Here is an 18,247-nt window from a genome sequence, read left to right on the forward strand (position 1 = left end):
ATGCGGGCATATTTCCACTGCGCGCAAATCAAGATATAAACTGGTGGAATTGTCGGCCGGATCCGGCTGAGCACACGCAACCCGATTCGCCTCTTGCTCATATTTGGAGATAGCGGTGGCAGTGGAATCTCCCACAATGCACCCGTCATTACCTAAGAAGTGCCCAGACAGAGCAGTGTTGTTGTCCTCGCCTGTGTTGACAGCAAATGCACCGACAGGGGACTGCCTGCTTGTCACTTAGTTATCTGAGTATCTACGCTACCTTGTCACTTTTGCTTTTCACAGGTATGTGCACATTTTTTTTTATTCATATCCTATTTAATAGCTGTGAAATTTAGGCCATTTAGGCTACTGATAGGGCTGTTAAAAGTAGTTAGTATAGCCACTACGTTTCTAGAGCTTTCCGATTAGTGCTTGTTGAGCGATCACCATCAATGGCAAACACAAAATGTCCTTGTGTCATGACCCATGCGAGAGCTAGCTGGAGCCCAGTGCGGTGGAGTATTCAATGACAATGGTTGCCGATAAAAATAGCTTATTCAGTTCATACAGTCATGCGTTTGTCGCTGCAATCATGTTGCCTTTGCTACCGGACATTGACGGCGGTGGTTAACATTGTGTCAAACGTTGCCTAAACAAACGTGGTAACTAGTGTCATTGGATACAGCAACACATGAATGTAATGTAACGCTCACCGTTATCACAGAAGAAGAGACCACCGTATCGCATTCCAGTGTGGCGCACTAATGTGTCCGCCTGCCGTGACGTAGGCTAATCACTCATAAGGTAGGCATGGTATTTTGTTTAAGAATCATCATCTCGAATGTGCATAGTTATTAGATCAATATTAGGGTGATGAACGAAAAGGAGTACATTTTATTCCAGTCTTTTGTTTTGTTTGTAAACTAAAGCAATTCACTCCCTCGGGTGTGACGTAGTCCTGAATCATGATTTGTGATACTACCACCATTAGCCTATAAAGTAGCCTAGGCCTATCACAGTGATTCAAGGCTAGCCTGTTCCCATCTAATGGAATGATAATATTGTCCCGTCGAAGCTCAATTTGTATAATCTGTTCATAAACAAGTGTAGCCTTGTACCCAATAAGTAGTAGCCTCACACAAGGTGCCTGAAGTAGTAATGCTGAAATGACTGTAGTAAAAATGTTGTATTAACACATTGTAACATACTATAAGGAATTACTATTCAATTACAAAGCAACATCATGCTAATACAATTCTGTCACTTTAGTGAGGTTAATTACAGAGTTACCACACTGTAGGGATGTGTTGCTGTATCTATGTGGTTGCCAGGGGAGGCTGGTGGTGGTAGAAATCGGAAGACAGGCTCACTGTAATGTATGGAATGGAATGAGGAATGTGTTTTGATACCATTCCTCATTCCGTTACAATGAGCCCGTCCTCCGATTTGTACTCTCACTGGCCTCTACTGGAGGTTGCCCACTTGATTGGAGACACCAGGCCAGCCAGTCGTGGAGATGAAAGTGCCACAGACTGTTACTGTTACATGTTTGTTACTGTCTTAACCTGTCTTTAAACGTTAACCCCATATCCTCATGAAATCATCACTAATGACGTAGCCTTGACATTTTGAATGCAGTCATTATTCAGGACATGCAGCACGTGAGCTGCTGTACACACACACACACACACACACACACACACACACACACACACACACAGTGAGTAGGTGGTGTGTGGGGTTAGTCATAGATTAATTGTTGTACATGGCTTCTAGCCTTACCCATAAGAGGCTCTGGGTAGTTCACTCTCTCGGCTGTTACTGTTCATTGTGTCAGTAACAAAGGCTACCCAGCAGCACAATGAACACTGCCTGCTGCTGTGAGCAGTTATAATGCTGCCAATGCATCAAAAGTCCTTTGCCGTGCTCAACCCTTAAAGGTGCACTCCTGGTACAGAGTTTGGTACAATGTTGAGAGTTGGGGCCTGGGGAAATGTGACCACACTCAAATACATAGAGCTCTGGATGAAAGGACTAACTATCCATGATATTGAAATTGTAGTTTTAAATATATTTCACAGCTATACACTGTTTGTTTCCCTAATTATGTACAAACAGTGAAGTGAACACACAATCCCAGGCTCTATTTTGATAGTCTAAAACATTCGAACTGTACTTTGCTAATTATTTCTATTGATCAACTGGTACTGGGATGAGACGTTTTTGGAATTCGTAACACCACTGTCATCAGTATTTGAGGCAGGGGAGGCTGGTGGAGGTAGAAATCCGAGGACGGGCTCATTGTAATGCATGGAATGGTATGAGACACGTGTGTTTGATACCATTCCTCATTCCGTTCCATGCTTTACAATGAGCCTGTCCTCCGATTTCTACCTCAAACAGCCTCCACTCATTTGAGGGTATGGTGGAATCCTAAATGTGTCTGATAGGAGCAGACAGAATCGCCAAGGGTCATAAACCTATAACTTGCTGATGTGAAGGTCCTCTGCTATCCAGAGGACAGTTTTCTGCAGTTTATTATTCTTCAGAGCACTCATCTTTAGTCTTGCTAAAATGGCTATATAAGGTCATACCAAGTCAGCATGCTAAATGTGTTTATCACGTACCAGCTTATACTGCCAAGACAGCTTCTCCAGCTTTCTCTGAAAAGCTTCTACAGCCACATGACATGCTTTAGGTCCTTGGTGTCATTTTGGACTGGGATTGAAGTAGTTTTTGGGAGTGGCTTCTGCCAGTAATTGAACCGTTGCAGAGGAATCGACTAGAACTGAAGAAGACTTAGTTCAGAAGCACACTGGACAGTTTGCAAACCGCTTAGCCTGAATGCTGAGTAATTGCCACATATCAAATCCACAGGATATTTTTAGGGACAGTATTTGTGTCTGTTCTCAAGACTACAAATCCCAAGCACATTTTACACATACATTTTAGCCTACAGTGAATTGATGATGCTCAAAACAAGTGTTCAGCCCCATCCATATCAGCTATTGATTTGTGTGCACTCTAAGCTAATTACGGTGGAGTGTACTGACCCAGACCCAGACCGATTTATAATAATATGACCCTCATAAGGTTGGGCCACACTGCGTAGCTCAGCTGCATGGATTGATATAGCATGGCTGGCAGTCTGGTCGCCTTGAAGCTGGTGACCTGGTATGACCTTTTCAAGCCTGCCCTGACCTAATCCTATCCTGAATTTAGCTGCAATAAGGTTTTTTTTTGCAATATGCAATTTGATCAGAATTAGGCGTAGGAAATCTGTCAGGAAATATGGCAAAACCATAGTAGACTAAGGGTTGGCCCAGTGGCAGAGAGTATGGGCATTTAATACTTTGGGCTTTGGGCTTGGGCAGCAAGGTTGTTTTATTTGACTCTTTACTTCTGCCACCCTGTGGTTGATTTCGGTACTGCAATTAGACACAGCAGAGTTCAACATTCTAAATGTGACCTTGTCCTGACAAGAAAAGTGAGGTCAACCATTGTCTTCTGTAGGTAATGTTATTAGTTTAACAACGGAACTATGGAATTTCCACCCTCTGTATAGCTGGATGTGTTGTGCTGTTAACACAGTTACTAAGCTGTGTGGTCACTCCCTTAAACTTGATCATCATCATGACCACTGTAATTGGCAAAAAACTGAATTGGCACATTTCAATAAGAGCCCATACCTTGATCACTGAAGGCATTGTTATCTAATCTAATAGATTTTTAGAAAAGTAATAATACTTAATAAATAATTAATAATACAATAGACTAGATTTTAATCATTTTTCTACCAGAAAATGTCAAGGCTGCTTAGTCTGTACTAACTTTTCTGTAGCTTCTCCTCTCTCTCTTCTTTCGCTCTCTCGCTCTCTCTCTCTCTCTCGCTCGCTCTCTCTCTCTCTCTCACGGGAAAAAAACCTCCTGCTTGTTTATCACATGGCCAGCTTCACCACTAGATGGACCTCACTCCACACACACTGCAATTCCTCCACAAAGACTCTCTACCTCTCTGTCAGCACAGCTAGCTTCATAGGCCGTCTCAGATACACACTGAGGTCCTAGGACTTAAAACGCGTGGCACCTACCCCCCCCTACACTCACACACACAGACACATAGACACACACACTCTTACTTATTGGGCTGCAGAGTGACGCAACCTCCCTCCTCTCCTCCCACTCTCTCTCTCCCTTAGCTCGGTCTTCTCCCTCTCTCTCTCTCTCTCTCTCTGTGTCTCTGAGTGTGTGGCTGTCCCATGGCTGTCCTCCTCAGACGTGTTGCAGGCTGTTGGGCCCTACAACTGGGCTTGAGGCAGAGCAGGAGCACCCTGGCCCCAGCCTTGGCCCCACGCCTCGCTCTGCCTGCCACTCTGATAGGTAGAGTAACCACCACCTGGTAGAGACTGGGGTAGGGGAAGGGGGAAGATGGGGTAGGGGAAAGGGGGAGAATGGGGTAGGGGTTGGGGTAGGGGTGGGGGAGAATGGGGTAGGGGTAGGGGCTGAATGAGGTAGGGGGAGAGTGAGGTAGGGGTAGGGGTAGGGGCTGAATGAGGTTGGGCTAGGGGCTGAATGGGGTAAGGGGAGAATAAGGTAGGGGCTGTAGGGGGTAGGGGCTGAATGGGGGAGGGGTAGGGGCGGAATGGGGTCAGGGCTTAATGGGGTAGGTGGAGAATGGGGTAGGGGTAGGGTGAGAATGGGGTTGGGGTAGGGGCTGAATGGGGTAGGGGTAGGGGGAGAATGGGCTAGGTGGAGAATGGGGTAGGGGGAGTGAGGTAGGGGCTGAATGGGGTAGGGGTAGGGGTAGGGGTAGGGGGAGAATAGGGTAGGGGTAGGGGTAGGGGGAGAATAGGGTAGGGGTAGACAGTATAGTTTTTGTCTGCCTCATCACACTCCTAGTCCCCTCTGTGCTACAGCCACTGCATTGAAAAGGGTGGTGGTGGTTTATGCCAAAGGCTTTGAGCTGAGTACACGCATGTGCTTAGCTCAGTGTAGCTTCTTGCGCAATCACTGGAGTGTCATTTTCCATCATGAAACATTAGCCTGTGTCGGGGCCTTACGTTAAACGTGTCATTACTGCTTTTACACTAGGACGCACCGCAAGGTGAGGTACAGGAGTGATTTTCAGTGTCACATCGATCAATTTACAAAACCCTTCCAAACAGGCCTAAAGGTAACCATGCACAACACGCTGTCCTCATTGTGAATAATCTGTGAATAATCTTTGACTGATCCTCAGTAGGTCACACTCGCGACCACAGTCATCGCGGGCTCTGTGTCTCTGTGTCCATTCTCTGTCCTGATTGGTATTTAACCATCGTCATACCAACCAAACCCTGCATGAAAGCCAGGGCGACATGGTGGCCAGCTGACCTCGACTATTATGGGCATGTGTGTCTGTCTAACATAACATTGTACTGTGGTTGACCTTTCATTGTGTTGTTTCTCTCCCTCTGCCTGCCCCTCTTTTCAGCCTGAACGGCGTAGCCCCTCCCTGGGGTGTTTTTGCGGGCGGTTAGGCTGTTGGGCGTCTCTCTCCTCCTCCTCTCTCTCTCCAGCAGCCATGTCGGGGTTCAATCTGCTGCACCTGATTACCAAGAGCCAGCCTGTAGCTCTGAAGCCAGTGAATAAGAAGGCCTGCGGCCTCCCCTCAGGTCGACTGGGTGCTGTGTGCCTGCTGTGTGCTGCCCTGCCCTGTCCTACCCTGCCTCTTTCAGCGCTAACACACTGCTCTCCTCTGTGTGTGTGTGTGTTTTTTAAACAAAGGGTGTGTGTGTGATAATTTTGTCTCCTGCAGAAAAACTTAAGCAGAATAGCAGTGTTTTGGTCCCACAACCACCTCAGTGAATGTACAGAAGCAGGGTAGTTTTTTTTGTTGTTGTTAGTTTTGTTGTAATAGCCTATATGCTACTGGGTCTGACCTACTATTTTGCTGTTGAGACATATAGGAGCATGCTTGATGCTAACCCTAAAATCACGATTGTAGTATTTCAATGTAATAATCCTTACATGGTGACATAGAGATAAAAATACTGAGACAAATGTATTTAATCTAAAATGGTTGAAGGTGTTTCCTTATTGTCGGTGTTTGTGGTAAAGTGTGTTTTTCTGCAGCAGGCAACCCTTCTCTTCACGTTCCGCTACGCTCCTTCAGCTCATCTACATGCCTTCTAACTGCTATTTCAGTTGCTCAAGGAATAACAAATAACTCACTGCTGGCCTTCCTTTAATCTTGCATGTTTACCGTGTGGTTAAACTACTGTTTTTGCTTTACTAATGTCCACTTTGTTATCTAGAAAGATTTGTGTTTTAGACGTCCAGAAAGCAGCATCATAATGTCATCCTCACATCAGTCATGTGCATCTATGCTGTTTGAGGTTTTCTAAAGTATTTCTGGACAACTAGTTCACTATTTAAACAAGTTTGAGGTTGATCAATCTGGGACCGTCCTGACGTTCTTGCATAGTGTTATTAATTCAACAGTGGTGGCCACAATGCCTAATGCAACGTTCACTCACTGTCTTTGATGAAATACCACACTTAAGCTCAGTCTGGCTCAACAGAGAAGTTGATTGGGTCAGGAGAACCACCTCAAGCAAGAGAGGGAGGGAGAGCGAGATAAAAAGAAGGTCAGGGAGAGAAAGCCATAAGTTTGACAAGTTAAAATAAGCAAAAGGGGGTAGCAGAGAACAAACCTTGCTTACAATTAGGAAACAATATTTACACTTGAGGTTGAAAAGCCAGGATGTCGGAAAAATGTGCTAATTTGGAAGGTGACCTCTGAGTGCACCAAAGCCAAATACTGTGCAGGCGATGGTACAGGGCACATAGGACCAGAACCTCAGTGAATGCTGCTTCAGTGCCTCTCCAAAGACAAAGGAAACACAGAACTGTTTCCCTCTCTTAAGCTAGGCTAGGCTACACCATTTCCCCAAGAAGAAAGAAAGAAAGAAAGAAAGAAAGAAAGAAAGAGAATGTGACGATGGAGTGTAGCAGGCAGGACTCCTGTCCTGCAAACCACCTTCATTCCTGCGAGCCCCCCCCCTCCCCCACCCTCTCCTCTCCTATCCCAGCCCCTTGTGTGTCAAAAGTAACTTTCTACCCACGGGACGGAGCAAGGGCATCAATGGAGTCCATTCACCGGCGAGGCCTTTAAAGTCCCCATTATTTACTCCATTCACATGGTTTCAATCTTTTTGGGGGGAATTCTCCACATAGTCGACATGAGAGAAGAAGAGAGCCCCCCCCCAACCCCAACCAACGACCTCACCGCCAGGGTCTGAGCTGGGAAAGTCCCGGCGAAAAAGGAAAACAAGTACATCCTTAAAGAAACAATATGGCCGAGTCGGTCGGCACCAAAATAATGGCTCAGCCGTGATTTCCTTAATGAAGAAGGCAGTAACGATCAATGGCCGAGAGCAGAGGGAAAGTGAAGGCAAAAGCATACAATGTTAGGAAATTGCAATCCAATTCCCTGTAATTTAAGACTGCAGTCGCGTCTCCTTAAGTAAATGGCATACAGATGGACATCTGCCCCCCCCCCACCCCCCAACACTGGCAGTACAATTGGCCCTTTTTGTACCACTGCACTTCTATATTAGGAACAACATATTTTTGTCAGACATGTTTATTTCTTATTGTAAGTCCATAATTAGAGCTGGCTGGTTCAGAGTCATTTCAAAGAGGACATTTTGTCAACGAGGTCTGGGCGCGTGTCTCTATTCAAAATAAATATCAAACAAAGGAAACTAGCCCCATCTTCCCCCCCCCCCCCATAACTGCATAGACTAGATTCGTTTTTTCTAATGGAATATTACTTTATGCACCATCATAACAATCACTGACCACCATAATTCTTCACAGTAGACTGCCTATCAAGGAAGAGGGTGCACAACCAATTGCGCTGTTTGAGTGTCCATGACCTTTATGTGCCTCTACAAAGGCCTCAAGTGATCTGATGTTTGAAGACAGATTGAAGTCACTCAGACTCCAGTGTTTGAGATGCCGGCCTGTGGACGTGTGGTCTGCCCAATGACATGCTTTGGCTGTAGCACATCTTGACCCCCCCTCGCACAGACACGCAAGCTGTAGAAAAGTGATGATCATTGCAAATGAATACTTGGTTCCAGGCAATAATCAATTGATGTGTTTGTTTGTGTGTATTTACACACAAAAAAACAACTAAAAACAAATATTTGACCATTGGTAAAGAAAGTAAATGTTGAGCACAAATCTTCAAACCCACCAACATGGTGTGAAATTCGAAATTGCTTACAAAGTAATGAATGTACACAATTATATAGAATCATAAATCTGAAGTTAGTCCAAAGACCCTGTGTTGATCCTTGTCTGGAGCCCCTAATGTGAGGTAAGTGGGGGAAGACTAAGGAGACATGCCGACCTGCAAACCGATGATGAATTTCCGAATTGGTTAAACTTTGGTTAGGGTTAAGGATTTAGATAGGGTGAGGTTTAAGGTTATGGTTAATGGTATGGAGGTCGAACATGTTCCCTTAGTCGCCCCCATGAGTGAAGTGCCTGAGCATGGTGCTTAGACCTACACTGGGCGGAGCTTAGACCTGCAGTGTGATGAGGGACCAGTAACAGGGGTCAGGCCACAGAAAGGGTAACAGCACCCCCTACCTTGAACCCCCCCCCCCCCTCCTAAACTCAGCAATGGGCCAAGACACTGACTCTGTCTCCCCCCTCCGCCCTGCCTCCCCCGCCCCCCTCACCCCTCTCTCCTTTAGGAACATGCCGCACCAAGAAGACGTGGCCCGTGGCGTTCTCTCAGGACGAGCTGAGGAAACGCCTCTCACCCATGCAGTTTCATGTCACTCAGGAGAGAGGCACAGAGAGGTAGGAACCCCCCTCCTCCCCCTGCCCCCTAAGACATTAGAAGACATTGAGATGTTTTAAGATTATACATTAGAACAGTACAATCACTAATGCTTTAACAAAACGAAAAGTAGGTTATTTGAATTTGGGGACTGTGACAACAATATAACAACATCCTTTTTTGTATATTGATTTGCTTCCTAGTCAGTTTTTTTCCCCAATGTTCCGTGTTATTTTGCTGCTCATTCAAGTTCCAACATTTTTCTGCAACATTCCTCTGTCAGACTGATCTTAAAGCCTGGATGACTTATCCTAAACGCCCAGAAGTGACCGTGAGGTAGCCGATAGGGGCAAAAAAAAAAAAAAGTTGTTTTCTGAAAATAAGAAGGAACTCAGTGACTCCATCCATGCATCCCTCCCTCCCTCCCTCCTCCCTCCCTCCTCCCTGGCAATGCACACGTGGGGAAAGTATTTATCGGCTCATTTGCGGAAGGAATGTAAAAAATGCCCAATAACTGTCCCTGTGTGGTGGTGGAGTCTAAGACACAAGGCCTTCAGAGCAGAGTACACCAGGAGTTGGGTGTGCCTCCTATTGGGGTGCCTTGCCAGCCAGAAGCCTGTGGCCCCAGCCCCCTCCTAACCCCGTTGCCAAGCTACTAAAAGCTGGTGGCGTTAGTTTATATTGTGGGCTCTGGCTGTTCACAGTGGGTGACTTCCCCTCCAGATTTATCTCTGATGCCATTTTTGCGGCCCTGCTGACCGAAATCCTGTTTTAGACACACAACTTTTGTTATGAGCACGGATGCTTATGCTGTTGACTTGAGTCAAACTGACGTCAGTCCGAGAGAGTTTGGTTTTAAGTTCAATTTAAGTACTCACTCTTATACCAGTGTAATACCACTGTTTCTGGCATGTGTATTAACTCTTTATGAAGCACTTACGACACTGTCAAGAACAATACTTCAAGTAAAGTGTTACCTTATACAAAGGGAATAACATTGTAATAACAATGTACAGTAATACTACTACTATGGGAAGACATTTTCAGTTAACGATGACCCATTTAAAGACTAACTTAAAGGTGGACTAACTATTGACCCCCCTCTCTCTCTCTCTCTCTACCTCTCTCTACAGTGCCTTTAGAGGAGAGTTCACTGACCATAAAGAAGAGGGCACGTACACATGTGTCGTCTGCAACTCCCCTTTGTTCAAGTAAGCTTAGAACTGTGTGTGTGTGTGTGTTGTTCGTTGTGCTATAGAAAAAACCGTTTCTACTAACAGCAGTGAAATTGAGGTGAATAGCGATTTGTCTATTTTTCTTCAGATTGTGTATTGGCTTGCATGATGGTCGACCCTGTCCAGTTAGTCTGAAGTCCTAGAAGTAAAATGTGTTCCAAAAAGTTATGCTAATGTACTCCTTGTTATGACCTCAGCATTTCTCTAAATCCTCCATTTCCCTCCTCGACATGTTCAATCTAACCCCCCTGAATGTCCCACATGAGTGACAGTGGGATTGACAGAAACGCGAGGAGAGGCCGCAAGGATTCAAGTTTCTAACAGTTGAGAAAAGGCCCAACTCTCTCTGCTCCAGAAGGGGATGGTAGATATCAGGGGAGGCTGGTGGAGGTAGAAATTGGAGGATGGGCTCATTGTAATGCATGGAACGGAATGGGAATGGCATCAAACACAAGGGCATGGAACGGAACACCATTCCTCATTCCATTCCATGCATTCCAACGAGCCTGTCTTTTCCGATTTCTCCCTCCACCAGCCTCCACTGGTAAAAATGAGCCCATCCTCCCCACCTCACCCCTGACAGCCCAGCTTCCTCCCTCTACGATTGGTGCGTTAGCTGGCCGAGCATAGTCTTATGATTGGTGCATTAGCTGGCCGAGCGTAGTCTTATGATTGGTGCATTAGCTGGCCGAACGTAGTCTTATGATTGGTGCGTTAGCTAACCTAGCCAAGCATAACTCTAGCTAGCCCGTTGCTCGGAGCCACTGTCCCCCTCGCAGTCTTTCTCTAATTGGTTCAAGAGAGGTCTCCACGCGGCTCGGCCGCGGCCCGCCTGACAGAGCCCCGCAAAGGTTAATGCTACCTGACAGGACGTCAGACCCATCTCGGGAGCGATTACCAGGTCGCCATTTTCCCACAGCTTGATGGAGAGCTTCAAAGGGGGTTGAATTTACAGCCAGAGTTAGCCCATATCTCAGACACAGTGTTCCCACAGGAGATGGGTGGAAGAAGACCCCCCCCCCCCCATCGCTCCCAGAGCACACAGAGTGCCTGCCTGGTTGTTGTGCACTTGGTGGGGTTGGGGAGCTGGGTTGAGTTGGATTTGTAGTAGTCTGTGAGAGACTGTCTAACTGAGGTTGTGTTGTAGTACTGTATCCAGGCAGGATTTAAGCAGCCTGACCCTATCGGAGGACGGGTTCATTGTAATGCAGGGAATAGAATGAGGAATGATATAATAATAATATATGCCATTTAGCTGACACTTTTATCCAAAGCGACTTACATTGCAGTGAGTGCATACATTTTTCAGTATATATGGTCCCAGCAGGAATCAAACCCACAACCTAAGCGTTGTTAGCGCCATGCTCTACCGACTGAGCCACAGAGGACCATATCAAACTCACTATGTCTCATTCCATTCCGTACATTGCAAAGAGCCCGTCCTCCGATTTCTACCTCCACCAGCCTCCCTCCTCTGCCCTGCTCCTTTCCCTTCCCTTCACAACACCATCAGACAAACCTGTTGATCATCATTTGTCACTTGAAACTAAATAATTTTGTCACATGAAAGTTAGAGAAAGAGACAATATACTTGTTATTGCACTTTTTCCATGTGCTATTTTCCCTTTGCAGGTCAGAAACAAAGTTTGACTCGGGATCAGGTACGTACAGTATGTTTGAAATAAGAATATTACATCAATCACCCATTACTTCATACAGCACTAACAACTCCCAAGTCAAGGCAATGTTGAGCTTTGAGTCAGGTTTTTATTTTAATTTTTTATTTTATTTTTTTATCAGTGCACTTGCTTTATCAATTTTAATGGGAGCGCGGGCTAGTTTCACTCGACATAATATATGTCTGCCAAGGTCACACATCAACATGAGCTGAAGATTAGAGAGTACAGTCTTGTCTCTCACAGGTTTTTATCGCTTTTTTTACACCAGTGAATCGAGAGCTTGACCTCACCGCCCCCCCCCTTTATGGTTGACTGCAAGGACGAGTGTGTACTCAGCGGGCTGTCCAATGGCTTCTAAGAACTAAGAGTAAAAAAAGAAAAGGGAAGAAGAAAAAAAAGAGTCCTTCATGACTATTAATCTTTGTGAATTACACCACCAACATGTGAAATAACTGGATGACTTAAGAAGATTCAAATATTTCCAGAGAGTATAGTTTTAATGAACGCTATCTGGAATTCTGCGATTAATTTATTGGCTGTATACATGTGGGTTCTAGTATTTCCTAATCCAGGAGGAATTTTTTGGCTCTTAATTGTGGACTCTTGGACCACAATTTGTCTTTGGATGCAATTAGGAAATACCTTTATGAAGTAAGTGATGGACTGTGTTTGTTCCTGAGGAAATATAATGAATGTAAAGAATATGCCCTAGATAGGTTCCTGAAAAGGCATCAAATGAGCCTGCTGTATCTGAGACAGAGGTTCACAGTTTGGTCCAGTTCAGTTTTTGAGGGCTAGGAGTAGGGTGGAAGCGCTGATCTTGGACCAGTTTCTCGTGTTTAAGGATTCAGGGAGGGTAAGCTGATCCTAGATCTCAAATTAAATGTTTGCCCCCCCATGTGACAGACCCTACCATCCATGTGGCAGACTACCATTTCACTTCTACACCACAAACAGGTCTCGAGAGTAGAGTTTCACTGTGAAGACCCTCTGAAATAGAAGCAAGCAGGCTTGGTCTTGGATCGGAGATGCATCTGGTGATTATTAGGCTGACAGGATCAACAGGGGGAGACAGAGAGGCATGTTGTGTGGTTTTAAACCACAACTCAGTTGTTGTAGTTGTTGTTTTCTTTGGCGGGGGACGACGACGTCAACAACAACGATAAAAGTGTTAAACCTCAAATCAGCAAATCTTCCAGAACTTACAGATTCTCAAAAAAACGACTACTTTACTCACACAAAAGGGCTCTCGGCCCAATGTTTATTTTCGCAGAGCACTCTGAACATCTAGACCGTTGCAGAATAACAGCGATTTCACTTCGCACCGAGTCTCTCATGTCTGTTCTCAGCTCCAGCGGCAAGCAGCAGATGGGAAACAACCGTCAAATCAAGTCAAGTACAGTACCCCTGGCTGCTCGCCTCACTCTGAAACAACCAGCGCTCATATATACTCAATTTCCTGTTTGGTTAGATCTCCCCTCCACTGCTTCATTCACTTGGGCACTAGCCTGGTGATAAAGCTCCATTAGATCAGCGTTGTAATGACCCACTGGGATTCTCCTGCTCTGAGTCATAGGATTCTGATATTCCCCCGAGAGCTTCCTGTGTTTGAGTGGAATTTCATGGCTTTGTAGTTGTGGCCAACCGTCCCCTCCCAAACTGGGGGAGGGGGGGGTGGAGAGGGGGAGAGGGAGGGCAGGGGTAGACTGCGAAGGCCTATGGTTTTTTCTTAGGGAGGCGGGTGGAGGTGGAGATGTGGGGATGGGGTGGATCTGCTTGTTGTACCACAGGGAGCTGGGTCTAGCATCGACTTCTGTTTTTCACCACAGATATGATCTCCCCAGTGGATCAGCTGAAACATGTAAATCTCACCTTTTAAACGTATCTGTCTCAGGTATCTGATGGTATCTGCTGTTGCGGCTTTTGTCATGGTGTATATTAAAACTGATAAACAGCTGCAATACCCCCCCCCCCCCCCCCATTAAGCCTCTGTTAGTATTCTGCACATGGTCTATACCATCAGGGTCTCATGTCTGGGTTGCGGAAAGGAAAAAGCCTCTAGAATTACCAGTACGGTACTGTTTAGCAATTAACGAGTAACATGCTGTTGGTTATTGAACTTGGGGTGAAAGGCAGGATAAAACCAAGGAGGTGGAAACTGTGTGGTTGTTTATTTTTGAGCGCCTTGCCCCCCCCTCACTTTGTTTTATAAATAGTTTTAGTTTTGCGTGTGTTTTGAATGAAGCTAGCTTAGCTGTAGGGAATACGGAGGAGAAGGGAAGAAGGGGGGGAGGGGCCATTCCGTCAGAATATGTTCATGTTAAGTTGATTATTATTATTTTTTGGTATCTTTTGCCTTTTGTGTGCTGCTTTCAAAGTGCATTATTCCACCAAAAAAACAACGTTTCAGCCAACAGGTAGCCTTCGTAAGGCACTGAGAGCATGTCTGCCACTGGAGGCTAGTGGAGGTAGAAATAAGGAGGACGGGTTCATTGTAATGAATGGAATGAGAGTTGATACCATTCCTGATTCCATCCCATGCATTACAGTGAGCCTGTCCTCTGATTTCTGCTTCCACCAGCCTCCTCTGATGTCTGCAGTGGGGATCAGAGTGGGCCCCAGCCCCAGGTTGACTGAAGGCAGCAGAGTGACAGACGGAGGGAGACAGCCTCTGGCTCTGGCCTACCTAGGGAGCCGTGAACAGGGGGGGACCACCCATGAGGAGACTCTGCCGCCCTGTAGACGCTGTTCCCTCAACCGCTTTTATGGGACAGAAATCCTCCAGACCAACAGCGTATGGAAAAGCAGATACAGAGAGAGAGGGGAGGGGGGAGGAGGGGGGAGATAACTAGGAACCCAGTGGATTACCTTTGACTTTTTATTTGGCCTATCTAGCTCTTTGGAAACAGTATCATGTCTATGGGTATGAAGTTGTCGAAAATGAAGACACTGTATGCTCAGAATGAACAATGATAGGGTAAAAGATGCAGATGAAATCTTGAAAATTACATTATTATTTTTTTAAAAGACAGGTTTTAATTCGCCATCTAAAGTTTAAATAATGTCTAGTTGTTATACTGTGATCTAATTCAAAATTTGGGAGGTGGGGAAAAAAGGTTGAGGACCTTGAGACGGAATAATCAATACTTTAACTGCACAACAATAGGGGGCACTATCTTCCTCCGCGTGCCGAGACAAACATATTTACAGAGACTCTGAATCTTCAGCTCATTGAAAGATGTTTTTGGTTTAATAGTCTCCCCGTTACACCACTCTTCAATTATGAGGTAGGCAGGAGTCTCCTTAAGAAATGAAAGGGAAGTCAGAGGGGGGTGAAACTGAGCGTCTAGCTGGAATGAACTAGAAAAATAAACATTTAGCGCTGGCTTGGCAGCCAAAGATAAAGAGAAACTTGTCCCAGAGACTGGCTGCTGCTGAGAGAGTGGGGATGCAGCCAAGGAGTAGTGGGGGAATCCTCTCACTGAGAACACACACACACACACACACACACACACACACACACACACACACACACACACACACACACTATTCACATTCACAACTCATACTATTTCAGCTATCAGAGACACAATCACACAAAGTCGAAACACTAAAAATAGCGCACAGAGTCATTTATGCACAGCAGTTCAGGCTTACAGCTGGATAGGCTGAGGAGTTAGAGAGGCACAAGGCAGCCAACAACATCACAGCCAGGCCAGTCTTTCCTCTGGAACAAGTCCCTCTCCATAGCCCTGTCAGCTTGACCTGTTTGGATATAACACTTAACCGCCTTTTTTTCCTCAGAAAATGACATTGTTTATGGGGTATAGTCGACTACATGTTTTTTGGAGGGATTTCTGATGACATGATTACACCACTTATTTCCAATACTTTTTTCTGATAATGTAATATGGTATACATCATACCAGACACCACAGAATGCTAAGTTTATACTGGAAAGTGATGGGAAAAAAGGATAAAAAAATAACCTGCTCTGTTACAAAGGGACATGTTGGGCCTGCAAACCATGAATTCCCACCCTAACCTTAACCAAACCCTTAACCCTAACCAAACGTAACCAATTAGAAAATTCAACATTGGTTTGCAGCCCAGCATGTGTCCTCGGTCGCTCCCCTGTAACCAAGGCAACAGTTGAGGGTCATAATAAGCTCTAATAATACGATTATGAATCCACTTGGCAGGATGGCCCTCGTTCTCCGACCTGGTCAAAGAGGAGTCCATCACTGTGACAGATGACTACTCCCATGGGATGCACAGAGTTGAGACCACATGTAGCCAGGTAAGATCTTTGGCTCCATCCCCCCGTTCTGGTAAGTGTAGACTGTGGTATGTCTATCAGTGGAGAAAAACCCAGGGTGGGCTCATTGTAATGTATGGAACGGAATGAGGAATGGTATGAATCGTGTGTGATTGATACCATTACCATATAGAGAAAGCTAGGCAAACCATGTTGTTTTAGTTTTATTTGATGTATTTGCACAAAAAAGACAGATGACAGATTTGTTTATTTGCATAGAAAGACAAACGGTGAGAATAAGAAGAGTAACCCCTCCTCTTGTGTGTTCCAGTGTGGGTCCCACCTGGGGCACCTGTTTGATGACGGACCCCGACCAACAGGGAAACGTTACTGCATCAACTCTGCCTCGCTGGGTTTCCAGTCCAAGGATGCTGCCACCGCCACCGCCACCGCCTCCGCCTCCGCCTCCGCCTCCAGCCCACCCAAAGACGGGGCCGGGGCCGCCGGCAGCTCTGCGAGTGGGGGGAAGTCGGAGCTCTGAGTGTGATGCTGGACAGACCCCAGGCAGTAACCCAGCCATCATGGTCACTCCATATCCAAACTCAGGACCCAGATTGAAAATGTTTGAAAAATACACCCCCTCCTCCCCTGAAGATGCATTTGAGAGGTTACTGTACGTCTGCTGATGGTTTGTAGAGCGTCTATAGATGGACTATCCAAATAAAGTGTTACCAAGATATCAGTGATGTCATAAAGTAGGATAGTTAAACATTTCTGCCATGTTACTTTGACCTAGTTATAGATCGGAGGTCACGGCGAAAACTAGACCCTAGACTCCAGAGACAGACCAAATACTTCCATACTCGCAATATATCAGCCAGAGAATTCCCACATTTGAGGTAACACAGGCCTAAATAGTCAGCTCAAATACTCATCAGTTCCGTTATGTGGCCATGGCCGAAGCTGCCCAGACACCCTAGGAATGACAGCTTGCCTTAATGTCCTCCCTGGTCTGCACAATAGACCAGGATCTGAGGTCTCATGCTGCATTCAGGTGCTTATCAGAACTCACAAACTCTGAAATGTCTGACTCGCCAACCTCTGACAATTCCGAGTTTCCCAATCGGAGCTATCTCAGAATTAGCTGGTGACCTATGCAAAATCCTGCTAAATCTTGGTGGGAAGCTCTGAGTTTCAGAGGAGCACTTGAATGCACCATGTAATGTGGATGCAGTATCAGATTGCTCATGTTACTCTAGAACATATATAACAGAGGTTTTGATAATATAAGTCTATATTATGAACTGTTTTATTTTCTCCATAGAATGTATTGAAAGCCCTTTGCTTGGAAGTGAATTATATATGTGTACTTTCTCTGAACAATGTGTTATTTTTGAAGTGATATTTGATACTGAGGGGTTGATGGTTTAAGGAAAGCGCTATGCAAGTGCTCCTGTGAGCTGTAAAATAAGCATCAAGCCGAGAACAAAGCATTCTTTCAAATAAAACGTAACAGATGACAAATGTTTAGTCTGAACACAAAATGTAGCCTGGCTTTTTAAAGGTGCTTTTTTTCGCTCCCTGCTCTTTCGTGCTTCTTGCGTGTAAGAGTTGAATATTTTTCTGGATTTTGATTCACAGACTGTATTGGGGGAAAAAAAGAGAAAAAGTTGTTGAAGATTTATTAAATAAAACTTGAAACTTGATGTTATTTGGATGTTGTGATTAAAATGCTGTGAATTGTATTTTTGTCAATTAAACCATAGAGGTCAGATTATTATTATTTATTTTGCTCCTGATTCCTGGCAGGTATGTTTGTTTCAGCAACCCTTCCACTTTAGATAGACAGGCAGATAGATGGATGGATCGATAGATACTGTGGATGAATCGATAGATACTATAGATAGATAGATTATCAGCCATCACACCAAGTGGTCAACATGTGCCCCATTTTGTGGCCCTCTCAAGGATACATTAAGTGGCCCATCTCAGCGTACACCGTCCAGACAGAACCTGTGCACACTGCTATGTATGTATGAGTATGTTCTTCTCCTGGATTCAAATTTGGGAGCTTACAGAACTAGCCTGCTGTAAATGTTTAGAGGCCCTGTTAAAGTGCAGGTCATACTAAGGTCAGCAGACCTGTCAAGAGGAGACTGTCCACTGGACACGACAAACTGGGCCCTGTTTGAATACTCTCAAAACGCAACCTTCTTGGGGCGCTCAGTGGCGTAGCACACTAAGGCGCATACCA

General features: G+C 45.3%; 1 protein-coding gene across 3 annotated transcripts; it reads left to right on the forward strand.

Annotated features, from left to right (window-relative positions):
- The first annotated feature begins 166 nt into the window (after positions 1-166).
- msrb3 (methionine sulfoxide reductase B3) lies at positions 167-17,765 on the forward strand. Of its 3 annotated transcripts, none has more exons than XM_083692546.1 (7): positions 171-285; positions 5,456-5,636; positions 8,733-8,841; positions 9,955-10,032; positions 11,689-11,717; positions 15,938-16,035; positions 16,325-17,765. In XM_083692546.1, the coding sequence occupies exons 2-7, from the start codon at positions 5,546-5,548 to the stop codon at positions 16,532-16,534; spliced, it is 615 nt and encodes a 204-aa protein (XP_083548672.1). In that variant the 5' UTR covers positions 171-285; positions 5,456-5,545; the 3' UTR covers positions 16,535-17,765. The 3 variants fall into 3 exon arrangements, with proteins under 3 accessions (XP_083548673.1, XP_083548672.1, XP_083548671.1); XM_083692545.1 differs by lacking the exon at positions 5,456-5,636 and adding an exon at positions 4,182-4,362 and having other exon boundaries at positions 173-285; XM_083692547.1 differs by lacking the exon at positions 5,456-5,636 and having other exon boundaries at positions 167-285.
- Positions 17,766-18,247: the final 482 nt, after the last annotated feature.

The sequence above is a fragment of the Argentina silus genome (genome assembly GCF_951799395.1).
Source record: "Argentina silus genome assembly, chromosome: 20".
Taxonomy (NCBI): domain Eukaryota; kingdom Metazoa; phylum Chordata; class Actinopteri; order Argentiniformes; family Argentinidae; genus Argentina; species Argentina silus.